The sequence below is a fragment of the Linderina pennispora genome (assembly GCF_002104995.1).
Source record: "Linderina pennispora strain ATCC 12442 chromosome Unknown DL89scaffold_14, whole genome shotgun sequence".
NCBI classification, from domain to species: Eukaryota; Fungi; Kickxellomycota; class Kickxellomycetes; order Kickxellales; family Kickxellaceae; genus Linderina; species Linderina pennispora.
The window spans coordinates 357,170-385,148 of NW_024468262.1; the positions used below are offsets into that span (position 1 = coordinate 357,170).

Genomic DNA, 27,979 nt, shown 5'->3' on the forward strand with positions numbered 1-27,979 from the left:
AGAGCAAAAGGAAAAAGGCCCAAAGTGCATAAATTGTAATGGCGAGCAGTCAAAAGCAAGAAGCTATGCAGAAGGAGGATGCAAAAAGCTGGAGTACCTTTTTTTTAATTAGGTTCAAGAGCAGCAAAAAGGATAGGAGAAAAAGCCTGTCAAGGAAATCTTTTTTGCTTTCCTTCCAGCGCGAGGCAGAACCACAAGACTTTATCTCCCTGATGTTCGGAGACACATGCACAGACCCAGTGACTGAGCAAAAGGGAAAGGTGAGTGAATAAGGAGAAAACGCGAGTGGGGAAAAAAGTGGAGGGAAGAGTGGTTATATAATAATCAGAAAGGTGCAGACGCGTACAGCCGGTAGAATACTGCGCTGGTAGCATATAAGAAATCGATGCAGAAATAAAGAGAAGGGGGAGAACAAAGTATAAAAGCAAAAAGGCAAAGAGAAAAAGACCTGTATTTGTTTGCCTCCAGTGCTGGAAAAATTTTCTGCGTGCGCGTAAACAAATCCCTCTGCTCCAATTGAAAGAATATCGAAGTGGGATTCTTGAAAACCGCCCGGGGGGTAGCGGGGCAGAAGGGCGAACGCGTAAGAGCAGGAGTATTCGGCGAAAAAGCGGATGGCCAGGTTTTCCTATTGCATCAAGGCGAGCACAAGGCGACGTTTGCGAGCGAGGGGGGGTGATCAGCGCCTCCCCCCACCATCTTACGCACGAAATGGCTTGAATGCGGCTTGCCTTAAAGTTGCAAAATGGCAATCCCCTGTGCGTTTTTCGCTCTACACGCAATTGGCTAACCGATCGATTTTCCACTATGCCTCCGGACACGATACAGTGCGAAATGCGCGGACATAATAATGCAGACCGCAAACCGCGGGCTGTGGCGCTGAGCTTCGCTGATTGCCCCCCAATCGTGCTTTCATGCGACCATCCGATTCTTAAAATGATTTAGGAAGTGTCAACCAAGGAAAGTCCTTTTGGCCGCGGGGCCATGCGTGTGGATTGGCTGGCTGGCGGGCGGGCGGGGCACGCAACTCCAAGGATAGCATGCAGCGTGCGGGTCCAGCCAATGGGGCCGCTGTCCGTGCGCGAGGCGGGGGAATCCATCCTGCTCGCCACGCCGCAAAAATGGCCTCCAGCGTGCCGGCCGTCTCGCGCTGGTGCCGGCCAGTAGTTGCCCCTGCTGATAAACTAATATCCCGAGGTAGCGCCAAAAGGGGAGGGGCCAAAAAAGCCCCGGCGGTAATGCTGTGCCTCCCCTTGCAGCCTGCAGCCAAAAAGCATGGTGTGCACCAATTGGATCCTGGCACAGCGCCAGCGGCGATGGTTACCCGGAATGGTCAAGCGGACCGGGTGCTGCTATTTGCATCGTTGCCAGGCGATAGTGAGTCAGCCCTCGACAGCGGGGGAACCTGGGTGGAGGAATCCGAGTGGAGGCGCCAGCGGACCATGTGCGCTGACACGATTGCGATGTCCAGTGGGCGTGGGACGCTTTCTTTCTCTGCCCATGCTCGTCTGGCCATTTTAAGAGCGCGGGACTGTGCTAGGTGATCTCGGTAGGATTACAAACTGTCTTTTTATTTTTTATTTTTTTGGAGACCGGGCAATTCTTTTAGGGCACATATCCGATCGCTCGCAAGCCCGAACCCTACAGCTCGGAATTAGCTCAGCTGCATCATGCAAGCGGGTACGTCGCTAGCTGCGCAGCCACCGGTTCGCCTCTCCTTTTTCCTTGAGCAGCGGCACACCTTGTTTTCCCTTCAGAATTCGACGCAGAGCAGGTGGTGGTGGCCCAATAGGCAGCCAGCGAATCTGCGAGTGGGTCGCCTCGCTGCCCCACGCCTTTGTGGGCCATCCGCTGCTGCAATTGTTTTTCATCATAAAAGAGATATGGAGGGCAGGGAATACCTTGTCCACAACTTTCAGACCTGGAGGGATACACCGCCAGTAGTATCTCCTAAGGATACCCGAGCACAAAGCAGCTCTCCCCCCTCAAGGGCACCTGTGCGTGTTCCCCTGCTCTTGACAGTCTCTCTGGCAGGCTGCTTGACGCGTCTTGGCACTCAAAAAGAAAAAAGTCCTGCTCGGCTGCCTATAGGCTCGACAGATTTCGTATCTATTGCGGCATTTGTCCACAACATCCCTTTTTCGCCCTCTCGTCTTCTCTTATTTCTATACACTTGCTGAATGGCCCACCCCCTTTAAATTTTCATTTTTCTCCTTCTCAAGCATGGCGTATAGTCACGACAGCGACCGGACAAACACCCCGTCCGAGCACGAGCACATTCCAAGCCAGGGGCAATCTGCACTCGAGCATGCTTCCAAGCTCGCACATATCCTCGACAACAGCAGCAACAACAGTAGCAGAGACCGGTCGCTAGCCGCGGCCCGGTCAGAGTCCCCGCAGGCAGGCATGCAGGCGTACCACCGCTCAGCACGGGAGCCGAACGGCTCGCCAGCAATTAACAACCGGCCAAAATCCTCGCTCAGCAACGACGGCTCGGGGCGGCGGGCGTCGCCGGACGCAAGCCAGGCGGGCGGGCAGACAGCCCAGCGGCAGGCGGGCGACGTGCCGCCGGGGCTGCGGTACTCGCACAGCGAGGCGATATACGAGCGGTCGGGGCACAGCGACGAGGGCAAGGCCGGGTACGCGCTGTGGCTGCCATGGGAGGAATCGGCGCTGATCGACTGGCTGTACGAGCCCAGCAACCGGCGGCTGTTCAACGAGCCGCGACGCAAGAAGGACTGCCACGAGCGCATCATCCGCGACGTGCTGCCGAGCAAAACAAGCCGCGCTATCGAGGGCAAGATCCGCACGCTTGAGAAGCGCTACCAGCGGGCCGAGGCCGAGACACACCGGCCCGACTTTTCCACCAAGCACCAGGGCAAGCGCGCCGACGAGGTGGCCGAGGCATTATGCACAAACTACTTCAAGCTGCATGCCATCTTCAATCCCGCCGCACGCCAGGCCCCATGGCACAAGGATGGGCCCGGCGCCCGCTCGCCCAGCCTGGCCAGCACGTCGCTCAGCGTGCCACGCGCGTCGCCGCCGCGGATAGCCAGCGCCGAGTCGATGCCCCATGGGCAGCAGCTGGTCCGCAAGATCGCCCCCAAGCGCGGGCTCGACGACGACGACACGCCCACCATGCTGGGCGGCAAGCGCAGCCGCACCTTCCCCACCATGGCGCTGGTCAACGGCCGCTCGCCTGCCCAGTTCCTGCCTGCAAAGGCGCCGCTGCAGGCCAAGCAGCCGCAGCGCTCGCCGCTGCCCCTGCGGCTGCAGCAGCAGCTCGCCCCGCCGCGCCTATACGATCCGCTGGGCGAAATGCCTGCCCGTCCAGCCACGGCCACCTCGGCCACAATGCCCATCCCTGTCGTGTCTGCCCCACAGCCCACCACGGCGCCGCTCGGCGGGTCCATGCGCCAAGCCGCCCGCGACGACGAGGCGCCGCCCGCCCCGCGTGAGGAAATCGAATGGCTCCAGCTCAACCTCCGGCGCGAGGAGCTGGCCTTCCGGAAGCAGGCGCTGGAGCAGGAGCGTGTGCTGGAGGCCCAGCGCGTCCGGCTCGAGGAGCGGCGGCTAGAAATGCAGGCCCGCGAGGCTGACCTCGAGAGCCAGCGGCTCCTGGTGCAGCAGAAGCAGATGGACGTGCAGGTCGAGACACTCAAGGGCCTCACCAGCATGCTACACCAGACTGTCGCTAGCTTGCATGATGTGCTACGTGATCTCGCCCGACCCAGCCAATGACTTCGTTTTAGAATCTGCCAACTGTACCTTCCATGAATAGCTCTCCTCCCCTCCGCTCCCTCCCCTGTTCCCACACTAATTCCATATCGCTAGCTTATTGGCACAAATCAATGTTTGCTTTTCAGCCCTTCGAGAAAATCAACCGACTGAGGATTCGCTGTATTTTGGTTATCCTTCGTATCTAAATTTGGCATGTCTCCTCCGCACTCCACCCCCACACCCCGCTGCGAATCATGTGTTATTATTGTTACGGGAGGCCGCTAAATGAAAAACAACTCGCTGCTCAGTGGTGGTAGTGGGGGTAGTGGTCAGCAGCATCCAGATCCCGCCTCCCCAGCCACGCCTCCTTCACCGCCGCCGTCTCCTGCCGGACGCGATCGCTGTGCACCAGCGCCGTGACGGCCTGCAGGTCCAGCCCCAGCATCTCCACAATGAAATTCCCAATGTCGGTGTTCTCGTGGTTCCCCGCCAGCAGATGCGCATCCCTGCCGTACGCATACAGGTTGACGTCCACCGCGCTGTGCCCATGCGTCGACCATCCGAGCTGGGCGCGAGTCGACTCGGCGTCGCTCAGCAGCTGCCGCAGCCGCACCGACTCGGTCTCCTTGGCAACCGCCGAGATTTCGTCGTGCGTCGCGTCGGAAATCCCCATCCACTTGGGGAACACCGTGTCGCGCACAAACGCGTACTTGTCGCTGTCCTTGGTGCCCAGCGCCAGGATCTGCGGCGCAATGTACTCGATCGAGTGCTTGACTGGCTCCAGCGCATGCGGGTTCCACAGGTACTCGGGGTACTCGGCCGTCAGCTGCTTGGCCACCGAGAAGCCGCCAGTCTCGTGGTCCGACACGCTAACCATCACCGTGTCGGGGTTCTCGTCAACAAACTTGCGCACCACGGCAATGGCATCCCAGTACGCGATGATGTCACGCACATGCGCAGCCGGGTCGTTCGTGTGCGCTGCCATGTCGATGCGGCTGCCCTCAATCATCAGGAAGAACCCAGAGTCGCTGTCCTTGGTTGCCGACTTCAGGATCCGCAGCGCCTTGTCCGACATGTCCGCCAGTGACGGCTGCTCCTCAGGCTTCCGGTCAATGTCATAGTCCATGTGCGACAGCGCAAACGAACCCAGCACCGGCAGCACCTCCTTGGTGGTCTCCAGCTGGTCAAACGCCTTGCGGTCCTTCAGCACCCGGAACCCAGCCTGCTTCGCCTCGCTCCACAAGTCGCGGTTGTCCATCCGGCAGCTGTCGTTGCCGGCGCTCTGCGGCAAAAAGTGGCACCGCCCGCCGCCAAACATCAGGTCCACCACGGATCCCAGCGAGTAGTTGCCAATCTGGTACTCGGCAATCAAATCTTCCATGTCGCGATGCAGCACATGCGACGAGAACGCCGCCGGCGTCGCATGCGTAATCCGGCTCGTCGCCACCAGCCCAGTAAGCATCTTGCGCTGCAGCTTCGCTGCCTCCAGCACCGTGCCGCACGGCGACTCGCTGTCCATCACGCCAATAGCGCCATTGTACGACTTGTGACCACACGAAAACGCCGTTGCGCCTGCTGCAGAGTCCGTTACCAGCGAGCTGCTCGACCGCGTGCGCGACGAGCCCACAAGGATCTCGTCCAGCGGGCTCTGGAACCCGACCGGCAGCTTGTGCGTCTGCTGCCAAAAGTTGCGTGCCATCGTCTCAGACGCTGGCCCAAACCCGTCGCTGATCATCAGAATCACATTGCGCTTCTTGGACCGCCGCATCCAGCTGATGCCGTCGAAATACAGCCACACCATGCCAAACATCGAGACCGTCACCAGCGCAACCACTGTGACCCAGAAGCCCTTGCCCTACACCCAATACGCTTGGACAAGTGAGTTTAAATGTGTCTTACAAACAGTTACACCCTGTCTAGTCCCTTCCGCTCTCCCCAAAAATAAGCCACTGGCTGGCTGAAATTTGACGCCTTACCTTTCTCAAACGCCGGCGGGCGCCCAGACTCGCGCCGTAATAAAGCGTGTCGTTATCCGACACCTCCATCGCACCCGGGTGCGTTCCAGAGCCAAGGAACTCGTCGTGGTCCTCAAAGTCGCTCATCTCGCCTGCCTCCTGCCGCACCAGACTATGGCGCCCTTCGTGACTGTCAGAACTGGCCCGTGTAGGCACTGCCGCATAGGGAATCTGTCCCTGGGACCTGGGTTTCTCGGGAAGACGAGGTGCCATGGCGAGCGAAAAAAAAAAAAGGGGTCTGAAATTAAGGAATAACGTCTGGCGAGTTGTAAAGAAAAAGGTTTGTTCAAAAGGGAATTGCAAAAGTCAAAAACAAATGTAAAAAAGGGGAGGAATATAAAGGCGAAGGGGAAAGAGAAGAGGTGTGGTTAAGGAGTAAAGCAGAGCGAAGGAGTCTTGGAGAGCCGGAGCGAAGAAAAGGCGAAGGCTTCAGGATGTCCGCACTGCCGTTGCTGCGCTACAGCCAAAGGCCGTTATCGCACGTGTGCCGAAAAGCCGCACTATCTATTCCGTCAGCTGACTGATAGGCAACAATCTGCTTTGTGGAAAACAAAAGTTGCTAATATCCTTCGCCTCACAAACACCGGCGGCGGCTTTACTGTCTTGTGTCGTTTGGGCAGAGTGCGGATTTCCTAGCGCAGTTTTTTTTGTTTTGATTTGGTCACTTATTCAATGTTTTAGACACAAATGCAGGCTGCGCCTCACTGCCGTGCCAGCAGCTCCTTGACCATCTGCTTTGTCTGCCTGGCATCCAAAAACTCTGAATTCCGGATCGCATTGGTTACCAGGATCGTGGCCGCCGGCGTCTCCGCATGCACCCACACCCTTCCATTCAACCCCACCGCTGCCTCAAACGGCACCTCGTCGCCCAGCGCATTGAGCACAGGCGCCTGCGCATCCATCAGCCGCCTCGCCAGCCCCAGCGAACACTGGAACACAAAGCCGCTGCTCAGCTCGCCATACCCCTCGGCCTTGCCCGTGTTCGAGTTGTAGCACTCAATCTCCGGGTCCATCACCGGGTTCGCCACCACTACGCGACCATAGACAACCGTTCCGACGGCCAGGTTCGGCTTGTTGCGCTTGGTCGCGCCCTCAAACGCCAAAAGCGGGAGAAGCGCGTCGTGCGCCGATCCAATGTCCACCCGGTAGCCTTCGCCGTGCCGGGCCGTGACCACACCAACAACAGGCTCGCCTTCAGCCGGCACATATCGCCGCTTGTTGCTGACGACCCAGTGCTGGTGCGTCTCGGGGTTGCTGTGGAGGACGCCGGCCGAGATCGAGGTGACCGAGTCGTTGATTTGCGTCAGCCCCGGACCCAGGCGCACGACCGAGTCGTCACCGTCGCCGGTCTCCATGTGTATCGTTGTGTCGATGACATCGCCGGGGATAACCACCTTTGTGTCCGCCATGCTGATATGTGTTAAAAAGGGGGATTGGGAACAAGTGCTAAGGCGAAGGCAGCGCGTCTGTAGGCGCTTGCGGAAATACCCTGTGCAAGAACAAAAAAAATTCTGGGACATGGGCGCGGTGTTGATCCGGTGATTAAAAGAGCAGATTCACGCAACGGGAAGGCACATGGGTAGGAATAGGCGCCGAAAACGAGGAACGGCGGAGCATGTGAATGAAGTGTCCGCTCCGTCTGTTCCGTGCCCAGATACAAAACCGACACACAAACCGCTCTTTGCTGTTTTGCTGCATTCCAGCTCCTCAGCCTCAATTACTCTTTCTCCACCCCTCTTTATCTCCACCCCTAATAATGGCCCACCTCAACGACGACGAATTCGACGACCTGCTCGACGATGCCCTTGAGCAGTTCACCGCGCCCGCACCCAAGCCTGCGCCCAAGCCCGCCGCCGACAAGCCTGCAGAGTCCTCCTCCGGCTCGACAGAGACCACCGAGGATATAGCCAGCTTTGAGGAGGAGTTCGCACGCCAGCTGACAAAGGGCATGGAGGACCTGCTCAAGACCAACGGCGGCGACAGCTCCGAGAGCGACCAGATGAAGTCAACCATCGACCAGCTGCTCAAGGACATGGCATCGCTGCGCACCGACAATTCCTCAATCCCGGCCAGCGCTGCTGCTTCTGCTGCGCAGGAGGCTCCAGCCACGCCCTCCTCCGAAGAGCCGCTGTCGTTCCAGGACAAGATCAAGGCCACCATGGATAAGCTCAAGGAGAGCAACGAGATGGCCGACGCTGAGACTGCCGATTTGTTCGGCGGCGATATGATGGAGGAGCTGATGCGGCAAATGGACTCGCTGGGCGACGACACGCAGCTGGACTCCTTGGTTGACGATGTCATTGGCCAGCTCATGTCCAAGGACATGCTGTACCAGCCGCTCAAGGACCTGGATGTCGAATACCCAAAGTACTTGGAGAAGAATAAGGACACGCTGTCCAAGGAGGACTGCGAGCGGTACGAAAAGCAGCACGGGTATGTCAAGCAGATCCTGGAAATGTTTGACAAGATCACCGACGGCACCGTCAACGACCCGAGGATTGTGGACCTGATGCAGAAGATGCAGGACTGCGGGCAGCCGCCAAATGAGCTGCTCAAGGTGCTGTCGCCCGATATGGAGCTCGACGACAACGGCGAGATTAAGGTGCCTGAAGCACCCAATTGTTCGATCATGTAGGCTCTTCTATAGTCGTGTTTTTAACAACGAAACCTACCTGCACCTTTTCGTGCGTGTGACTGGAGCAAGCCGCTTCTCTTCTCCGCAATCCCTCATTTCGCAGCACATTTTATTTCCTTCACTCGTAATTCAGCATACCTTTCGGCAATGAAATGCAATGTTTGCAAGAACGCCAAGCAGAGATACTATTGCCTTGCCTGCCTCCAGGACCGCATACGCCAGCACCGCTGGCTCCTAGAGCAAGTCCCGGACGCCTCACTGCAGCACACCGGCACGCACGAGCTGCTCTACGACCACCACACCATGCAAATGCGTGGCCACCACCAGCGCATTTCCGGTCTACGAACGAAAATATCTGCCCGTGAGCGACAAATACAAGAAGCCCAAACACAGCGTGACCTGCTTGCTGCCACCATCGCCCAGCGGCGCGCACAGCTTTTAGATGCCACGAAGAGCAGCCGAACGCACCTTGCCGTCGAATTGCAGCAGGCAGCAGATGGCGAACAGAAGATGGCGGCAAGGAACCAGAAGGTCCAGTTGATGCTACGCAAAGACAGACTCATCCTAGCCAATGCACTGTGTGACATTGTCGGCCTGCAGCTCGATGAACCAGCAGACGACATCTACGTGCTGCTAGGTGAAGGAGATAGGCTGTTCGGGCTGCCATGGCCGCGCCGTGAGGACTGGGCAAAATATCCGAATGACTACATCAATGCGTGCGTCGGCCATGTCATACATATATTCAGCGTGCTGACGCACTACATGCATATAGACTTGCCATTCCTTGTGTCGAAGCGCGGACCCAGCCTGGTGATTCGTCCGCACTGGCGCCATGTCGATGCACAAGAAGCCACCCTGACAATCGCCGATAGCAATCTCACCAGCTTCATTGCCGGTCTGGCCATGCTATTTTACGACATTGCCTACGTGTGCCACTGCCAGGGCGTGAGAGTCGCGCTAGAGCAGGTCACAGACGCAGTGCGGAATTTGCGCCGGGCTGTGGTGGCTCTCGGCGACAACGATAATGATGGAGCGGAGCTGTTTGGGATGGATTTGTATGATATCGTCGAGGTCATTATGCGCATGTACACGGAAAGTGGGAGAGAGAATGAGGATGTATTGAAGCCGCAGGTGCATGAGACCCTGAGGCAATTGCATGTATGCGACGATGCAGTCGATAATGTCGAGTATGAAGATGAGAATTGGGCAATTGTGTGAGCTGTATATACGAATATTAATTATGAAAATCATTAAAATGATGCGACACATGACATCACAGCTGATTTAACTGCACACTGGTATATGAACGTACTGTGTGGTTTTCAAGGGGGAGACATGGTGTGGCAAACACCTAGTTTCATCACATTTCAACGATCGTCCAATTAAATGCGCCATTACATAGTATACCATACATTACTCGTTATTTGGATAGTTATCTAATATATATCGCAAAGGCCCTTGCGGACAACAGAAGCAAAAAAGCTAACCTCAAATGGTGCCATATCCCTTCAGCAAGAGAACAACAGCTTGTCGGCAGATGCTGCCTTTTAGCTTTATACAATTTCACCTCCCAGCACCAATCCACATGGCAGCCAGGCGAACATGTCGGTGGTCGTAATCTCTGTCCATACCGTCTGGTTCTGAGTGCTGCTGACATAAGAAATCAGACAACACCTGTGCCCCTTATCTCTTAACCCTCCACGATTTATGCTTGTTAATCTAGCCATGTGCCCAGCGCTTCTAAGGAAGAAAATCTCACGTATGACAAGCACTTGTGCTGTTTCTGAAAGCCTGTGAGGAAGTGTACTTGTCTATTCTACCTGCTCACTATGTCGTACTCAACAGCCAGCTAAGCAGGAACTCGCTACTCAGAAACCCAGTATGAAAGGAAAGACTACCATTATGAAATTCTCCCATCCTCATTCCATCTTCTCAAAATTCCGTTGTTAGCTGTTTATAATGCCTAGCAAGACATTTGGAAACCTGCAAGGTAGCCTTCTCGCCAGGATTTTGGATTTAGCCAGCACAGTATCTCTGACTCCACACCCTAGGAAAGCATGTTCCCAGCATGGGGGTGCAGCATTCAGGCGGTTCGCCCAGTACCTTCATATGCTGAAATCGCCGAGCTATAGTCCCTACCGTAACAGCAGTCGATATGCTGAGTCTGGAGGGCTGTATATCGCAGGAGCTGTATCCACCATACGAATGGCTATATGTTCACAACAAGCACCAGGACGACAGATATCCAGGGGTTCAGTCAGATTGTCATGAGCATCTAGATACCTCGCCTGGAGTAAAGTTGATGGCCTGCAACTTGACACTGTCTGCAGCAACCAGCCAAAAACATATACCTGGTTTTGGTGCCTCTGCCATCCAGCGTCTCTCAGTGGCTAACATCAGAAACTGCACTTTTGGCAGAAATTCACACTGCGAGGAGCAGCAGCTTTTCATTTCACTCATCCTTGGATCATTTTCCATCCACGCAATCCTTTGAGGCACTTTTCCCAGCAAAACCAGGTCCAAAACAGAGCAGGCAGCACCCCATTTCCCTATGTCTGAGAACATTCATAATTGGATAACCCGGTATGCCTTGGCCAGAAGGTACTCTCACTATTCCACAGCGCTCCATTAGAGCACTGCCATCTACAGCTCCTGCAAGTACTACATGAGCCTCCAGAATCTGGCGCTGCCTATTTCTGCACCTGGTTTGACGACCGGCTCGCGATTGAGGACGGCAATGCCTCCAGCACAGAAGGATCCGATAGCGAGGACAACCCAGAGTACTACACTGATAGCGGTAGCAGGCCCTGGACTGGAGAGTAGGGATACGCGATGGCTATGGTGTATACATGCCAGATCCAGGCAGGATACTGCCTATTCTTTCCCCTGGATTGGTGTGTTCTCTGAAAAGGCGTAGGCTGTCGGATCTGCCTATGAGGAGAAGCAGGAGGATGGAACACGACCATGCACCAGGTGCTTTCATGGCCTGTCGCCAGAAACAGCAGACACCCAGCCAGCCAGCAGCATATTGGAGCAGCCTGATATTGGGACTGGAGAGATGGTGCAAAGGGAGACAATTCATTGAGACTGATTCAGCAACTGCCAGGTATTCGCAAGGCTTCTGTAGTCGACGAGTATGTACCAGCGGTCCAGAAGGACATCAGTCTCTTAGGGCTGCCTATTGAGGTAGGTATTTTCCAAAAGCAGATGTATAGTCAGCAGCATGTGTATCCCCTACACTCACGTCGATCATGTCTATTGGTTGAGCAAAAAGGCTGGAGATGTTAGATACCGCTTGTAAGCGCAACTGCCATGCAACTGACGAGCAGTGTGTGTCCAGATCTAAATGGCAGACAGCCAAACAGGCAATCCACTGACAAATTGACGAGGTGACTGGAGAGAAGGCAAAAGTCATGACAGGATCCACGAAGGACACGACCTAGATTTGGATATGAGCAACGGTAGCTTGGTGTAAGGTAGCAAGACCGCTGCATACAGTATAAGGGAGCAATAGGTAGAGAGATCATCGTCATCAAGGTGGGGACTGGAGGGAATCCAGTGATGGCGTCGTTCCAGACTGAACACTGTATTTTAAGAGGTTTCACGGTAAATGCACAGCTGTGCATATTTATTGAGTGTGGAGTTTATGAGACTGATGCCTTTTACACATTAGAGTACTTGCTCAAGGAATACTCGACCAAAGTACAATGAATTGTTCTTCTAACGTATCCCAAAGGCATTTTAGGCTAGGATATGAGGATCAGCTCGAATGGGTGAGCTAAACAAGAAAAAAAAGAGATATCTCGCATACAGACACCTTTTTTGGTGCTCTACATAATTGGCATACTCTATTCATTTGCCTGTGTGCAAAGTATGTTCAGCTACATTGTAGTCGATATCAATATTGCACACTCAAGCGTAAAGCATACTTAGCGTATAAATATAGGTGTGATACTGTACGCGACCAGTCTGTCGAACAAGTATTGAAATCCCAACAAATATAAATCGACCTGAAAAAGAATGATATCTGCAATATCATGAAAATACTATCTCTATTCGCGGATATTGCTCAATCACGTCCATAAGCTTGGTGATCACTGTTTCTGCCACAAAACAAAGATTTCAGAGTTCGCAATTTTTTACAGCCAATTCCTAACTTTCTGCTCAGCCTCACTGTACACTCTGCAATAATTAGTAATGGTTCAGGTAGCCGAGAGCGAGGATGTGACATGCCTGCCAATGTCGCAGCAAGACGAGTGGAAAGACGTGGTACCACTCGCCCAAGAGGAGACTGCCAGCCCCGTCTGCCCGATTGCGTATGCTGAAGACTACAAAGAAATGATGGACTATCTGCGCGCACTGATGGCCAAGGGTGAGATTTCGCAGCGCGCGCTGAAATTGACCAGCCTGGTGATCGAGGAGAACCCAGGGCACTACACGGTGTGGGTGTACCGCAAGAAGCTCGTGCGTGAGCTGCAAGTAAACATGGAAGATGAGCTCTCGTGGGTAGCCGATCTGTCAGCAATGCAGCCGAAAAACTACCAACTCTGGCACCACCGCGAGGCCGTTGTGGAAATGCTGTTAGATCCAGCCAGCATACAGGGCATGTCGCAGGACGACCGTGTTGCGATCCCAGTGCTGCGTCGCGAGCTTGGATTTCTGGCGGAGTCGCTGGACGAGGAGTCGAAGAACTTCCACGCATGGGCATATCGGCAGTGGCTTGTGCGTACATACGGGCTGTGGGACCAGGAGCTGGCGTTTGTGGCGGTGAAAATCGACGAGGACATACGCAATAACTCTGCGTGGAACCAGCGCTACTTTTCGCTAGTTGCTGGCGGCTCTAGCCTGAGTGCTGACGTTGTGGAGCGCGAGTTAGCCTATACGCTGGAGAAAATCAAGCTGGCACCGAACAACGAGAGCCCGTGGTCGTTCATTGTCGGGCTGCTGTTGCGTCACGCGCCGGAGAAGCTGTACGAGTCGCTGTTGCCGCAGATCAAGGCCTTGGCGGCCGACGAGGAGTACCTGACCGCGATTAGTGGCACTCCCTTCTACTGGGCAACACTGGTTGATATCTACGAGCAGCAGGCGAAGGATGTCCCAGAGAAACAAAAGGAGGCGATTGAGCTTGCATCCAGCGCGTGCGATGTGCTGGCGACTGAGTGCGATCTGCCGCGTCAAAAGTACTGGCAGTTCCGCCAGACACAGCTCTGAGGAGGAGGTTATTTTGTTTTACTGAGAGATCTTTGAATAGTACTCTGCTGTCAGAAACGACGGCATATTTTCCATACGAGTTATTGAAATCTCCTGGCTGTTGCTGTCATATGCAATCCGGTACTGCGTCTCGGGGCCGTCCTTGACCACATTCTGCTTGATAGAGCTGAGTAGGCGATCAGCAAAGTTCATGCACACGCTGGCCTCCCACATGCGCTTCTTGTTGCGCACGAGCCGCGGAATGTCGAGAGTCTTGAAATCCTGGACACTCTGTAGCACGCCGTCGTCGCCCCTGAACCCGACGGTGACGGTCGGGATTCCGGCGATGAACGACTGTGCCCAGAACTTGAGCAGCTTGAATCGCTCAAACGTCTCGATTTTGCGCGGCGAGTCCAAAAGCCCGCTGGTTTTGAGTTCGCGGTAGTAGCGGTTAGGGAACTCTGCAGGCTTCTCGCGGTCTATGCAGTCGACTTCCGCACCGGAGATGATAGAGTTGTTGCCAAGTGTGATTTTGAACACAGAGCAATACTCTTCGTGGGTATCGACGATTCTGTTGGCTCGCTGTTCCAGAGCCGGATCTTTGGGCAGCAGCTGGCTGGGCGGTTTGTCGATGGTGCTCAGAGTTTCGAAGCGGTAGCCGCTGTACATTAGTTTCTGGTGCCATGCCGAGGAGCCGTCGCGCTGAGCAATCATGTCGTCAGTGACGTTATCTTCGATATAGATGGTTTTACCAACGCGCATTGCGTTCATCGACCACGAATCGCGCAGGCTGTACGGCGTGGTGAACATCCTGGTCAACATGCCACGATACATGACGAAATCAGCATTGGTGTCCCGCTGTATGTCCTTCAAATGGCCCAGGGCTGCCAGCAGTCCGTCAATGTGCTCGTTGATAGTGTGGTCGCGCTTGATTTGCTTTTCAAAACTATCAAACAGGCAGGGCCGCGGGGAAAGAGATGCCGGGTAGTAGTACTTCAGCTCTCTGTCGCTCATCTCTACGGTGCGGTTCTTGATGTAACTGAAGGAGACAACCTCCTTGGGCTCGGTGAAGCGTGGGCAGGCGCGACGGTACTGCGACAGCGGGTGGATGGGGATGCGAGCTACGGGTAGATGCATGTTTGCAGGCTGTTCTGTTCGGGGTTGCTTCGGTGCTGCGGTATGATCGACTGTGGTTCCTGGGTGAGCACGCTTCAGGGATGGTGCATCAGTAGCATCACCAGAGCTCATGCTACGAGTAAAGGAAGATGAACAAATTGCAGGAAAGTGTTGTGTCATCATGAAAATGAGTCAGCCACATGTTTGTTGTGTTGACGCTATATTGGGCCTGGGATTCATTGTGGGTGGTGGCACTGGTCGTGTGAGCCCTCCAGGGAATCCGGCATGTCTGCACTACCCCTTTCGCCTTGGGTCCGCCTGGGTCCATCTTGCGCTGCATTTACGGCCAGGCTAGCCAGGCTCCGTCAGTTCTGTTGGGAGCATCGGTGTCAACCACTGTAGACACCGAGTGCATTTTCAGAATGTTCCCTCAGCTGCCTATGCCAGGATCTCATGTGCGAATTGTCTGCGAGGTTGATGTCCTGATTCTGCTGAGAGGTGTCTGTGCGCAGGCACCATATCAGAATCCAGTGAGCCAGGCTATTGACGAGGCTGTGTTTTCTGGAGCGGCGGTGGTCCGTCCTGGCATTTCCAGTGGATTGAATACCAGAATTCTGCTCTATGGCGAGTGAGTCATTAGGATCGTTCCGCCCAGCACGCCTGGGCTTGAGCATAAGAATGTGCTCTTAAAAGGTTCGAGGCACGACCTCTGGCTCTGCTGTCTTTTCGCTATCCTACTTTCCATACTCGAATTCAATAGCGTCACCTTTCTATTTACAAATGACGTCGCAAAAGCTGTACTTGCTAGACTACGGAGCCGGCAACGTGCGCAGCCTGCTCAATGCGGTGGAGAAGATCGGATACAGCATCGAGTACATCCAGACAGCCGAGGACTTTGACAAGGCTGACAAGATCATCTTCCCGGGAGTCGGTGCATTCGGGTATGCCATGCAGGCTCTGCGCGCCAAGGGGTTTGTCGAGCCGCTCAAGGCATATGTGGCATCGGGACGGCCCCTGATGGGTATCTGCGTGGGCATGCAGGTCCTGTTTGACGGCTCCGACGAGTCGCCGAGCGAGCCCGGCCTGGGGATCTTCGAGGGCCAGGTCAAGTTATTCGACAACTCGACAAAGACTGTGCCGCACATGGGCTGGAACGCCACGCAGATTGTGCACAGCACTGAGGCTCTGGCAGCGCCGGCTCTGAGCGACCAGTCGCGGTACTACTTCGTGCACTCGTATGGCGTGCCATATACGGGTCAGGGCTCGCAGACAGAGTTTGTGCATAGTGCGACTCGGTACGGCGACGAGGTTGTAGTCAGCTCAGTATGGAAGGGCAGTGTGTTTGCGACGCAGTTCCATCCGGAGAAATCGGGCGCCGCCGGCCTTGCTGCGTTGAAATCATTTATCGAGAGCGATCTGGTGCGGCCAGCCAGCGCCAGCCCCGCTGCTCCGCCGAGTAGCATCCCTGAGGCCTTCACTGTGCGTGTGATTGCTTGCCTGGATGTCCGTGCTAACGACGTCGGTGATCTTGTTGTAACCAAGGGCGACCAGTACGATGTGCGCGAGAGCGCTGATAAGGGCGGCGATGTGCGTAATCTGGGCAAACCCGTGGACCTGGCAAGACGGTACTTCGATGAGGGCGCCGATGAGATTGCATTCTTGAACATCACCAGCTTCCGCAACATGCCGTTCAAGGACACGCCGATGCTGGAGGTCCTGCGACAGGCGTCGCGCTGTATCTTCGTGCCCCTGACCATTGGTGGTGGTGTGCGTGATATTGTCGACCCCGATGGCGAGCACATGTGGCCGGCGGTTCAGGTCGCTGGCGAGTACTTCCGGTCGGGTGCTGACAAGGTGTCCATTGGCAGCGATGCTGTGTATGCCGCCGAGCGGTACCTGAAGAGAATCGCCGATGGCGAGACGCCGCTGGACGGGACCACGGCGATTGAGCAGATCGCTGAGCGCTATGGCCGCCAGGCTGTGGTGATCTCGGTGGATCCCCGCCGCGTCTACGTCAGCGGACCCGAGGACGCTCCTGCCCACCATGTTGTCAAGACTGCATTTCCGGGCCCTAATGGCGAGCAATTCTGCTGGTACCAGTGCACTGTCAAGGGCGGCCGAGAGGGCCGCGATATCGACGTGCACCAGCTGGTCACCTCCTGCGAGGCCCTGGGTGCCGGTGAGGTGCTGCTCAACTGCATGGACAAGGACGGTACAAACTCAGGCTACGACCTGGAGCTGATTGGCGATGTGAAAAAGGCTGTCAAGATCCCGGTCATTGCTAGCAGCGGTGCCGGAAAGCCCGAGCACTTTTCCGAGGTTGTCAAGGCCACTGCTGCCGATGCCGTACTGGCTGCGGGCATCTTCCACCGCCGCGAGGTGCCGATCGCCGACGTCAAGGCTCACCTGAAGGCCGAGGGCATTCAGACCAGAAACGCTTAGTCTACAAATCCATAGATGTCCTAATTTTTCTCCATAACTCAGCACACGCCAGAGTGGGGCTCCTTCGATCGGAGAAAAAATTTTCCCTTTGCACCAGATCGTTGCCTAGCCTGATCTCACTATTCCAACCAGCTCCTTACATCCCTTACACATACATCCCGCAGCCATGGCTGACGTTGAAGGCACAATCTATTCGATAGCCCTTGAGGAGGCACAGGGCGTTGACAACGAGCAGCTACGCGATGCGTTTCCCGAAAGCGTGCAGCTCGAGGCCATCGTCAACGGCGTCAACCGGCTTCTCCAAAAGGGTATGCTTGAGCTACTGCAGGTTGGAAACCAGGTGCGGTACCGCGCCGTGCGCAGCGACGAGCTAGCGCGGCTGGCAGGCCTGACGACCGACGAGCAGCTCGTGTATAAGCACATCCAGGCGAGCAAAAACGAGGGCATCTGGGTGCGCACGCTGAAAATGAAGACCAACCTTTTGCAGGGTGTGATTACACGGGCGCTGAAGACGCTCGAGCAAAAGGCGCTGATCAAGTCGGTGAAGTCTGTCAAGCACCCGACGCGCAAGCTGTATATGCTGATTGACATGACGCCGTCGTCGGAGATCACGGGCGGGCCCTGGTATACGGACCAGGAGTTGGACACCGACTTTATCAACCAGCTAGCAAAACAGTGCTATCAGTTTATCTACGCAAACAGCTACCCGAAGCACAACCCGCAGGCTATCTACCCTGCATCGTATACAGGATTCAAGACTTCCTCGCAGATCAAGAGGTTTATCTCGGGCCACAACATCACCAACGTTGATCTGAGCGACGAGAATATTGAGGAGCTGCTGACCATGCTGGTGTATGATGGCAAGATCGAGCGGATTGCTGCTGCCTTTGAGATGGATGCGGGCAAGACATCGTCCAGCGGCAAAGACTTTATGTATCGTGCGCTGAGGATCACTGACAAGGACTCGCCATTCACTGATATCCCGTGCGGGCGGTGCCCAGTCTTTGACAAGTGCAGTGATACCGGCGTCATTACCCCGGGCAAGTGCGAGTACTTTAAAAAGTGGCTATCATTCTGAGTAAAACTCCATCGGTCTACATAATACATGGCTATTGGGTGTACATGTGATCAGAACCATATTTGGAATATTTGATAGTGGTCAGTTGATTTTTGTAACTGGTGATTTACCGCATTTTAGCCATCTAGATTGCAATTTCTTTTATTACACTCATATCATGGGACGCTGGACGGACAAACCGTACATTGCACAGAGCGAATGGGCAAATGCCCATAGCGAAGGAGGCATGTCTTTTGGCGGCAAGAAGACGCAGATCGAATCAATCAAGGATGCCGCGCAACGCCAGCCGTTTGATAGCTGCACACTTTCCTTACGGCCATTTACTGAGCCTGTGTGCACTCGGGACGGCTCTGTATTCGAGCGCGACAACATCGAAGCGTACATCAAAGAATACCACAAACACCCGGTGACTGGAGAGCCCTTGGCAGCAACCGATCTGGTTACACTGAATTACCACAAGAACCAGGACGGCAAGTATGTCGACCCGGTGTCGCTGAAGCCGTTCAGCGAGTTTTCAAAGATTGCAGCCAACGCAAAAAGCGGGAATGTGTATCTGTGGGAGTCACTCGAGGAGTTCAATATCAAGGAGAAAAATTGGACGGATTTGGTCAGCGGAGAGCCGTTCAAGCGCCAGGACATTATCGTTCTACAGGATCCAAAGGCAAAGAAGAAGGCCGTCGTTGCTCAGGGCAAAGAGAGCACATCCGGTGCTACAAAATCTGTGAAGCCCGGTACCCCTGCAGCTCCAAAGAGCACGGAGAAACGGCCATACAACGCAGCCAGCTACTCGAAGGGCCAGACTGCAGCGTCGTTCACATCGACTACAATGACGCCGGTGACCAAGAACGAGTCCGACACGATTGGTGACGAGGAATTCATGTTTGCGCGGGTCAAGGACAAGGGCTATGCGCGCATAGTAACCGACTTTGGCGACATTAACCTGGAGCTGTACTGCGACAAGACCCCTATCACCTGCTACAACTTTATCAAGCTCGCGCAGTCCGGCTACTATAAGGGCGTAAAGTTCCACCGCTCAATCAAAAACTTTATGCTGCAAGGCGGCGACCCTACCGGAACAGGCCGTGGTGGCAAGTCCTTCTGGGGCAAGGACTTTAAGGACGAGATCAAGCAGGGCAAGTCGCATTCAGAGCGCGGCGTCCTGTCGATGGCCAACCGTGGACCAAACACCAATTCATCGCAGTTCTTCATTCTGTATAGGGCTGCCACGCACTTGGATGGGAAGCACACGATATTTGGCCGTGTCGTTGGCGGGCTGCCTGTGCTGGCCAAGATCGAGGCTGTGCCAACTGATAGCATGGACCGGCCCGAGAAAGACGTTGTGATTAAGGACGTCAAGGTGTTTGTGGATCCGTTTGGCGAGTTCCAGAAACGACTGGAGCGCAAGATTGAGCATGAGGAAAGCGAGCAGGCGCTGAAGGAAGGTAAGCGCAAACGCACAGAGGAAGAGGAGCTGGAGCATGAGCGCAATACGACTACATGGCTCGGAACAAAGGTGCCATCGCGCTCTTCAGAACCCAGGGCCGACCCGGCAGATGGGTCAACTGCCACAGCGTCCAGGCGTGGCGTTGGCAGGTACCTGAAGAAGGTGCATCTCGATAATCCAAAGCACGCAGCAGACGCTGAACAAGAGTCCAACGCACAGAGCGGGTACAAGTTTGGTGATTTCGGTGACTGGTAACTCGATCTCAATAAATGGCAGCTATAATACAATTGGCTAAAGCGATGCTGAGCTTCCCCACACACCCAGATCATAAAAGTATGCGTGCTCGCCGCGAGCCAGCTCCTCCAGGACCCGGTACGCCCGCGCATTGGCGTACGGGACCCTGACTCGCGGGTGGAAGTAGCGTGCAGGCAGTCCGGTGACAGGGCACAGCGGTGGGTCCTTGATCAGCATTCGGCGGCTCCACGGGTTGACTGGGTAGTGCTTGTCATCGATCTCGTCCAGCGAATACTCCGTCTTCACCTCCCGCACCAGCGGCTCTCCAGAACTGACAGCCGCTGACTTCCAGTGGACAACCGGCTGGATGATAAGCGGTGCCTTGCGTGCACTGGCCGCCCTCTGTCGCATCTTTTCCTCAGCCGCCATCTCCTGGAACTCTTTCAGCTTCTCCATGTTCAGCTTCTCCGTCTGCTTTGCCTCCTCCAGCAGCTCCTCTTGCGTCAGCGCCGCCTCCTCTGCCTTCTTTGGCTTCTTGTGCCTCCGCTTAATGTCTGCCATCACCTCGCGCTCGTGCTTCAGCATGTCACTCTCCTTTGCCTTGCGCACTGCTGACGAGCGGCTTGAAAACCGCACCGCAAATTCCGGCGCCTTGGATTTGCGCGTCGAGTCGCTGTCAGAAGGCTCCTTCTTCGCTTTGGTCTTGAGGCTGGCGAACCGCGGCACGATGCGCTTCTTCGCCAGCTTGCGCTTTTGCCTGCGCTCTGCCTTGGCGATCAGGGCTTCAGCCAGTTTGCTGGCGTCGGCGGCCGCGTGCTCGACCTCGGAGTCCGTTTCTTCGAAATCGGAATCAACCACATCCTCCTCATCGCCCTTCTTGACGAAATCCTCGTCTTCGTCGCTGCCAGCAATCTCGCCGCTGTCGAGCTTGGCCTGCTCTTCCTCAACCATTGTTCGCAGCTTGTTGCCAGCATTGGCACGCCGGGATCGTTTTGCCGTGGCGCTCATAGTTGTATAGATGTGAAAAGGACGAGCTGAAGTTAGAGGGTTCAAGCATGCAAGCCTCATAGCGGCCCTTGGGTTACCATCACCGCCATGTACCTCATCGATAGTTGCCAGCTAATTGGAGTATGGGGCGCCGGCTGATTTCGACATTGCCGCCATCATTCGGCATGTAGCAGACATAACATCTCGGCTCGACCTAGCATATTACTCGCGTCAGGTTTCGGCCATTCACTAAGAGCAATCCCAGTCCAGCATCAACATTGATACGAAACATATGGTCCATTGGCTATTGATATTGGTAGTGGTAGAAGGATAGTAACGAAGACACACCCTTGCTTAGTTGATGTCGAGGATCTTCTTGAGCTTGATAATCAGTGCCCACTCCTCCTTGGACACGTCATTGCGGAAGCTCTCCTTCAGTACGTTGATACTGCCACGAGTGATGTGCGAGTAGATCTCGTCCTCATCGGTGAAGTGGCGACCGTACATCTTGGGCGTGTCATAGACAGGGCAGTCAATGCGGACAGCGACACCAGCACCAGACTCGCCCTTGCGCACGACCTCGACCTGCTTGTGGTTGATCTCCATGCTGGAAACCTTGCCCAGGTTGATGATCTCGCGGGTCTTGGTCTCGGGGTCCCACTTGGCGACGCACACCGGCGTCCCCTGGCGCAGCTGGCCCTCAACGACGTCGCAGCCGATAATCAGCGGGTCGCGCTTGTTGAAAGCGGCGCCCTTGATCATCTTGAGCGTGCACGGGAAGATAGCCTGCGGCGCCTGGTCCTTGCGCTTCTGCTCCATGATTTCGGCGATTGTACGCGGTGAAGGCATCAAACAAATGGTAGATAATGTCGGCCTTGAACACCTTGACACCAAACTCGTCGGCCAGCTCCTCAGCCTCCTTGTCGACCTTGACATCAAAGCAAAGCATGACGGCAAACTCCTTGGCCTTCTCCAGCATGGCCGAGGCACGGGTCACGTCCTTCTTGTGGACCGGGCCGATGTTGATTCCCGACACCGGGATCTTGGACACGCGCAGGAACTCGAGCAGAGCCTCGAAGTGAGCCGAGCGTCGATGCCTGCACCCAGACACCGCGGCCAGACTTGTCGATGGCGTCGTTGAGCGAGGTGAGATCCGACATGATCTCGTCCATGAGCTCCTCCTCGTCATCGTCAGGACCAACAACCATCAGGCGCGAACCAGCGATGGCGCGCTCGAGACCCGGCGCAGTGATCTTGACACCCATAGCGGCCTTGATCGACTTGTGGTGGACGTAGGCCGACTTGACACGCAGCTCACGCATGGGCTGGGGTGTGAGCAGTGCACGCACGTTGGTGACGATGGGGCCGTCCAAGCCGCACACGACGATCCGGTCGCCCTCATGAAGAACACCGTTGGACAGGACGACGTCAATGGTGGTTCCAAGACCCTCAACAACCTTGACCTCAAGCACAGTGCACTCGAGCTCGGACAGATACATGAGCTTGTCGGACATGTGGGTCTGTGTCAGGCCAACGAGCAGGACCGAGAATGTCGGGAATACCCTCGCCAGAGATGGCCGACGTGGGCACCAGCGACACGTACTTGGTCATCTTCGGGTTCTCATAGTAGACGCGTGCGTTGAGTCCCTGCTCGGCGAAAAGCGGTGATTGTGTCCTCGAGGCGCTTAGCAAACTCGCGCTGCGAGTGCTGGGGCTGGCTCTTAAGACTGTCACGGAACGGGCTGTTGGGGATGGGCTTCCAGTCGTAGATGCGGTCGACCTTGTTCAGAGCGACAATGAAGGGCGTCTTGCGGTCACGCAGCAGGCGCAGCGACTCGAGAGTCTGGGGCTCGAGACCGTGCATGATATCGACGACCAGGATCGCAATGTTACACAGCGACGAACCACGCGAACGCAGGTTGGTAAACGACTCGTGTCCCGGGGTATCGATGATGAGCAGGCCAGGCACGTTGATCTCCAGCTTGCCCTTGGTGTTGATGGCTGCGGTCTTCTGCTTGATGGCATCGGCCGGGAAGTAGGTAGCACCGATCTGCTGGGTGATACCGCCAGCTTCGCCCTCCTGGACGTTGGTCTGGCGGATCTTGTCGAGCAGCTTGGTGTTGTGTGTGACAGTGAAGTCGCCAAGCAGGAAGCGCGAGTTCGGGCCGCTGACAGTGAAGCCGTAGTAGTCGCCCTCGCCAATGCTGGCAACAACAAACGGCGACGAGCTGAACAGGCAGTTGAGCCACTGGTCCTGCGTCTTGGCCGACGCGCGCTTGGACTCGAGCTGGACCAGGCTGCTGACCTGCTGCATGGCAGGGCCACTGAGCTTGATGCTCCAGCCTGCGCCAGCCTCAATTTCGGAAACAGAGCCCACCTGCAGGCCAACAGAGCGGGCGAGCTTTTTGACAGAGACAGCAAGCTCATTGCTCTGCGAGCACAGCTCCCAGCTCTCAGCGGAGACAGCTGTACCACGCACATCGCGGGCCTCGCCAGCGCTGTAAGCGCCAGCAGCGTCAACCAGACCAGCCAGAAGGGCGCGGCGGTTCTCCTTGGAGGAGCGCATCAGCACATCGGGAATGGCGGCAGTGCGCGAGACGCCCAGGCGGGTCACCAGGACTCTCGAGCTTGGCGTCATCGGCAGTGACCGCCGAAGCAAACGCCTGTACCTTGGCTGCGACCTCAGCGCCGAGCTGGGCCTTGGCCTCCTGGGCAGCAGCGAGCCACAGACCCAGGCGCCAGAACGCGAGCTGCTCGAGCTGCTCCGAGGCATGCAACCTCGCCAAAGACCTCGCGCAGAGCAAGAGTGATGGGCTCGACGGCATCAGCCGGGTACTCCACACCGTGCTCGGGGACGTACATGAGCCAGCGGCTGCGCTCAACAGTGTTGGTCGCCAGGAAGTCGAGCACAGGCACCTGCCAGATATCGAGCGACCAGGCGGGCAGCGCCGCAAGAGCCTCAGCCTCGGTGGCAAACTGGCCAACAACGCGGACGCCGGGTTTGTTGCTAGCACCGTCGATGTAGACCTCCTTGGCAGCGAACGCGTCAGAGCCATCCTCGGCGACAACAGCCTCGACCCAGGGCTTGGTCAGGTTGATCAGAACCAGGATATGCTCGCCGTTGCAGACAAAGGACTCGGCACCGCTGGCAGAGTCCGGCGTGATGCGGTACAGCTGGCCCTGCTCGTGGATCAGCGAGCCGACACGGACCTGGCGCGGTGTGCAGTCATCTCCCATCAGCAGCTCGTTCTCCTTGATGTCCTGGACAAAGCGAGTGGTACCGTCAGCCATCAACAGCGGGGTGTTGAAACCAAAGCACTTTCCGGTATCGACGTGTCCAAGAATACAGCAGATGGGCGAACGCAAGTCATCGGCGGACCGGGCAGCCATGGCATCCTTCATGCGCTGCTGGCGACGAGCAGCAGCAGCCTGCTTACGCTCATACGCCTGGCGCTCAGCGGCAGTCATCTCCTCCTCAGACGAGCTGTAGTCCGACGAATCGTCAGAGTCGGATTCACTGTCGCTCTCGCTCTCGCTCTCGCTCTCCGACTCGGCAGGCTTAGCCGGAGCCTTGCCCTTGGCGGCAGGGGCAGCCTTAGGGGCAGGCTTCTTTTCCTCTTCCTCCTCCTCATCAGACGACTGGTCCCAGCTGTCCTTGATCGTCGTCGTCCTCGTCGTCAGAGGCCTTCTTCTCGCCATCGTCCTTGTCCTCATCCTCGCTGGACTCAAGCAATGCCTCCCAGTCATCGCCAGCATCACCATCACTCTCTTCCTCGGCCTCCTCCTCAGCCTTCTTACGAGCAGCCTCCTCCTCCTCCTTGCGCTTGCGCTCTTCCTCCTCCTCCTTCTTCTTGCGCTCGGCAGCACGGCGCTTGCGCTCCTCAGCCTCGCGATGGCCGCCACGACGGCCGCCGCTCTTGGCACCAGCATCGCCACTGCCCTCCCGCTCCGCCAGACCAGCGACCTGGGCACCAGATGCCATCAGCGCCTTGAGCGCCTGCTCCTGACGCGCCTTGGCCTCCTTCTGCTTCTTGGTCAGCAGCTTGCCCTCCTTCTTCAGCTGCTCACGACGCAAACGGTCGGCCTCGCGCTTGGCCTCGCGCTCAGCTTCCAGACGAGCCTCCTCCTCGGCAATCCGGCGCTCTTCCTCCTCAATTCGCCGCATCTCCTCCTCATGGGCCTTGCGCATCTCCTCCTCACGCCTCCGCTGCTCTTCGACCATCTTCTGCAGAGCCGCGATCGGCGCACCCTTCTTCTTCTTGCCACCCTTCTCCTTCTCCTTCTTCGTCGGGGCAGACGCCGGGGCAGGTGCGGCAGCCTCCTCGTCCTCGTCATCACCGCCCTTCTTCCCCTTCTTTTTCTTGTTCTTCTTGTTCTTCTTGCTGGCACCGCCCTCAGCAGCGTCGTCCTCAGCAGGCTTGTCGTCGTCGATCTTGGCAGTGCCCAGGGTAGCCTCGAGCTCGCGCAGCTCTGCCTCCTTCTTGGCCTTGGCCTCCTCGGCCTTCTGCTTCTTCAGCAGCTTGGCGCGCTCCTTCTTCTCGCGCTCCTTCTGCTTGGCCGTCTTGATGACAACCACTGGCTCGTCAGTGGGCTCGTCGGCAAGATCGATCGGCTGTGGTGTGGAGGCTCCGCCCTTGCCCTTCTTCTTTTTCTTGTTCTTTTTCGACGCCATCTGCGGGACATCCGGCTCGTCTTCAGAAGCAGCGGCTGGTGTCTCGGCTGGCGTGGGCTCCTCCTCCTCCTTCCTCTTCCTCCTCGCCCTCCTCAGCGTCGTCATCGATAGCAAGCGCGGCGAACGATGGTGTGGGAGCACTCTTCTTGCTCTTCTTGTTCTTCTTTGCCCGCGAGATCATGTTCATCAGGCCGCCGCCGCCGCCCATGTCTTCGTCCTCGGCAGTGTTGGCCATGGCTGTCTCAATGGGATCCTCTACGAGATCATCAGCCCAGATATCTTCGTCGTATCCTCCCTTCTTGTTTCCCTTCTTCTTTCCCATGGCTGCAAGTGTAGTCTGGTAAAGACAATAAGGTTATGCGAAATATAAAAACGGACGCTGTGTAAATTGGAATTCGTCGAAGCCGCCTGATAATACAGTGAAAAAAAATTTTGGCCTTCGAGCTCTACGATAATGTGAGATTGCGAATTAGAGCTGGAAACTTTGGCCGGTGCGGAATGTCGAATGCACTGGACGCCGTGCTGAATTTGAACTCTACCTTCTTTCCAGGCAGTAACGCTCTAGTCGTGTATGAAAAAAGACGTAGTAATAGCGGAGAAAGAGTAGAAGCGGCGACGAGCGGGGGCTGAACGGCTTTTAGGGTTGGAAGAAAATTTTTTTTCTTGGCTCATTGGACATAATTTCTGGAGACGCCTCACGGCCAGGCTATTGGCTGGCCCTAACTATCCATGTGATTTCCCAAAGTGATCAGAGCAGGCACACAGCTAGCCAGTGAACTAGAGCCCCCTGTGTCATTTCGTGTGTAATAGATTGTTGCGCGGCCGGCGATGACCGCCATGACGATGCCATAGGAAGTTATCGGGTCGACCGACAACGAGAGCAGCTCCTGCGCTGAACCAATGGAGATATCCAGTGGAGACCTGTGACCACTACAATCACAGCTTTCCGCCCAGTTTTACCGATGAAGTCAGATTCCCGCGCAGCAGCGAATTCTTCAAAAAGGCCAGCGCGTGGCATCAGTGGTTTTCCTTTCTCTTCCATTTTTCTTTTAGGTTTTGAAATCCGAAGCTTATCTACCCCCCAAAATGGAAGTATTCAACCTGAGAGACGGTAGCCTTGTCCAGAACCCGCTGTCCTGAAATAACAAGCTCTGTGTACTACTCCGATGAATTCGCATTTGGCTCTTTCCAGCTGCCTGAAGAGTGGCAGCAGGCTAGCATCCTGGCGATGGTCAAGAAAGTGAGCAGTTGGCAAGATGCAGTGCATGATGCTAGAGATGAATCACACTTCTTCTTCCTGCACAGCGATATATGCGACGTTTACATTCCAGGTGCAGAGTTTCTTGTGAGCCATGGAGTAGTTGACCATGAATGGTATGCCGACAATCCTCTGGTGCAATTCTGGCTTCTTCGCATAAGATATCCGCGAGACAGACTGGTCTATGCCATCAGAGACTTTGCCAGAGACGAGCCAGCGCATGTCGACGACCTTTTGGAGCTGGAAGACAGTGAATGCCACAATTACGTGGACATAGCTAACGCCATTGTTGTGAGCACGATTGACGGACACGATGTTCTGGGTTTTAATTAAAAAATATTTGGTACCAGAATAGGAGCACATGTATACAGCGCTTCCTGATCTGCCGCATCCATCAGAATATCTCGAGTGCCAGCACGCAGACAATTTCCTCCTTATGATCTGGCATATGTGTGAGGAACGAAACACAAGTAGGCGACGGATGCAGAACTGACCACACTTGGACGAGGCAGCTGATTACGGACCTCCAAAATGGAGTACTTGTCCCATTTTCGTTGAGCTCAGAAAGTCTATGATGGTACCGATCTGATCTATGGGCACCAAGTACTTACAAAAACCAGCTTGCCCCCTTGAGCGAGCTCCAGCGAAACCTCTGTGTAGGTTATGCGAAGGACAGAATGGGTCCGGATTTGGCTTACATATTTTTGAATGCTTGGGGTTAGGATAGCATTGGTTCGATATCCCAAGTCGTTGATATATCATTTCACAATAATATCTATTGGAAAGGAACTTGTACCACCATTACTGCTGGGAATCCAGTGCCATACAGTTTACACAGCGTGCAACGGGAACCAGGCATCGCTTTTGCACGCTTTCACTCCATTGGGATATTTAGCATCTTCGCCCTGACATCCTCCTTGCTACCTCAATGCGGACACTGGCTGAGGGAGGTGCGACTGTGTAGCACGCTACCACGCTACCAGTTTCTCAGCCGTGGTATATCTTGATTGGAAGAAACTGTAAAAAATACTCGAGAAAACAAAAAAAGCAAACGGTGTGTCTGCTGGACGAGCATCATGGAGCCTCACCCTTGGCCTGCGACCATTTTATATACCTCTCTCGCAAGTAGATCGCGTAGGTTTCCAGCGGCTCTGCTCTTGCCCAAAGCTGCTCGATGATCTTGCGGTA

General features: G+C 55.6%; 13 protein-coding genes across 13 annotated transcripts; 8 read left to right on the plus strand and 5 right to left on the minus strand.

Moving 5' to 3' along the window:
* Positions 1–1,350: 1,350 nt before the first annotated feature.
* DL89DRAFT_60800 (uncharacterized protein) lies at positions 1,351–2,302 on the plus strand. The gene has a single exon (XM_040891866.1). The coding sequence runs from the start codon at positions 1,671–1,673 to the stop codon at positions 2,178–2,180; it is 510 nt and encodes a 169-aa protein (XP_040740808.1). The 5' UTR covers positions 1,351–1,670; the 3' UTR covers positions 2,181–2,302.
* DL89DRAFT_60827 (uncharacterized protein) lies at positions 1,873–3,883 on the plus strand. Its single transcript, XM_040891867.1, has 2 exons — positions 1,873–2,882; positions 3,342–3,883. Exons 1-2 carry the CDS (start codon positions 2,224–2,226, stop codon positions 3,739–3,741), a joined length of 1,059 nt encoding a protein of 352 aa, XP_040740809.1. The 5' UTR covers positions 1,873–2,223; the 3' UTR covers positions 3,742–3,883.
* DL89DRAFT_275792 (alkaline phosphatase-like protein) lies at positions 3,849–5,521 on the minus strand (the record flags this gene model as incomplete). The annotated part of the gene is made up of 2 exons (XM_040889356.1): positions 3,849–3,965; positions 4,115–5,521. 2 exons carry the CDS (start codon positions 5,519–5,521, stop codon positions 3,849–3,851), a joined length of 1,524 nt encoding a protein of 507 aa, XP_040740810.1.
* Positions 5,522–6,436: 915 nt separating this feature from the next.
* DL89DRAFT_295211 (exosome non-catalytic core subunit RRP40) lies at positions 6,437–7,144 on the minus strand (the record flags this gene model as incomplete). The annotated part of the gene is made up of 1 exon (XM_040890614.1): positions 6,437–7,144. The coding sequence occupies one exon, from the start codon at positions 7,142–7,144 to the stop codon at positions 6,437–6,439; it is 708 nt and encodes a 235-aa protein (XP_040740811.1).
* An 854-nt stretch (positions 7,145–7,998) lies between these two features.
* On the plus strand, positions 7,999–8,199 carry DL89DRAFT_214066 (uncharacterized protein; the record flags this gene model as incomplete). The annotated part of the gene is made up of 1 exon (XM_040884259.1): positions 7,999–8,199. A coding segment is annotated over one exon (201 nt), but the record flags the coding sequence as incomplete, so codon positions are not given.
* A 248-nt stretch (positions 8,200–8,447) lies between these two features.
* DL89DRAFT_269901 (uncharacterized protein) lies at positions 8,448–9,851 on the plus strand. The gene has a single exon (XM_040888473.1). The coding sequence runs from the start codon at positions 8,518–8,520 to the stop codon at positions 9,586–9,588; it is 1,071 nt and encodes a 356-aa protein (XP_040740813.1). The 5' UTR covers positions 8,448–8,517; the 3' UTR covers positions 9,589–9,851.
* A 2,676-nt stretch (positions 9,852–12,527) lies between these two features.
* DL89DRAFT_269902 (uncharacterized protein) lies at positions 12,528–13,667 on the plus strand. The gene has a single exon (XM_040888474.1). The coding sequence runs from the start codon at positions 12,568–12,570 to the stop codon at positions 13,579–13,581; it is 1,014 nt and encodes a 337-aa protein (XP_040740814.1). The 5' UTR covers positions 12,528–12,567; the 3' UTR covers positions 13,582–13,667.
* DL89DRAFT_226424 (RAI1-domain-containing protein) lies at positions 13,600–14,394 on the minus strand (the record flags this gene model as incomplete). The annotated part of the gene is made up of 1 exon (XM_040884811.1): positions 13,600–14,394. One exon carries the CDS (start codon positions 14,392–14,394, stop codon positions 13,600–13,602), a length of 795 nt encoding a protein of 264 aa, XP_040740815.1.
* Positions 14,395–15,158: 764 nt separating this feature from the next.
* Positions 15,159–17,195, plus strand: DL89DRAFT_60858 (imidazole glycerol phosphate synthase HisHF). The gene has a single exon (XM_040891868.1). It carries the CDS (start codon positions 15,457–15,459, stop codon positions 17,116–17,118), a length of 1,662 nt encoding a protein of 553 aa, XP_040740816.1. The 5' UTR covers positions 15,159–15,456; the 3' UTR covers positions 17,119–17,195.
* An 89-nt stretch (positions 17,196–17,284) lies between these two features.
* Positions 17,285–18,196, plus strand: DL89DRAFT_226302 (DNA-directed RNA polymerase III subunit RPC6; the record flags this gene model as incomplete). The annotated part of the gene is made up of 1 exon (XM_040884801.1): positions 17,285–18,196. One exon carries the CDS (start codon positions 17,285–17,287, stop codon positions 18,194–18,196), a length of 912 nt encoding a protein of 303 aa, XP_040740817.1.
* Positions 18,197–18,326: 130 nt separating this feature from the next.
* DL89DRAFT_269904 (peptidyl-prolyl cis-trans isomerase-like 2) lies at positions 18,327–19,976 on the plus strand. The gene has a single exon (XM_040888475.1). It carries the CDS (start codon positions 18,354–18,356, stop codon positions 19,893–19,895), a length of 1,542 nt encoding a protein of 513 aa, XP_040740818.1. The 5' UTR covers positions 18,327–18,353; the 3' UTR covers positions 19,896–19,976.
* Positions 19,932–20,882, minus strand: DL89DRAFT_259968 (YL1-domain-containing protein; the record flags this gene model as incomplete). The annotated part of the gene is made up of 1 exon (XM_040885730.1): positions 19,932–20,882. One exon carries the CDS (start codon positions 20,880–20,882, stop codon positions 19,932–19,934), a length of 951 nt encoding a protein of 316 aa, XP_040740819.1.
* Positions 20,883–21,145: 263 nt separating this feature from the next.
* DL89DRAFT_279095 (uncharacterized protein) lies at positions 21,146–26,120 on the minus strand. The gene is given in 9 exon segments (XM_040889548.1): positions 21,146–21,674; positions 21,745–21,933; positions 21,965–22,424; positions 22,444–22,536; positions 22,556–22,974; positions 24,195–24,549; positions 24,587–25,621; positions 25,659–25,979; positions 26,073–26,120. The coding sequence occupies 8 exon segments, from the start codon at positions 25,853–25,855 to the stop codon at positions 21,216–21,218; spliced, it is 3,207 nt and encodes a 1,068-aa protein (XP_040740820.1). The 5' UTR covers positions 25,856–25,979; positions 26,073–26,120; the 3' UTR covers positions 21,146–21,215.
* Between the last annotated feature and the right edge of the window lie 1,859 nt (positions 26,121–27,979).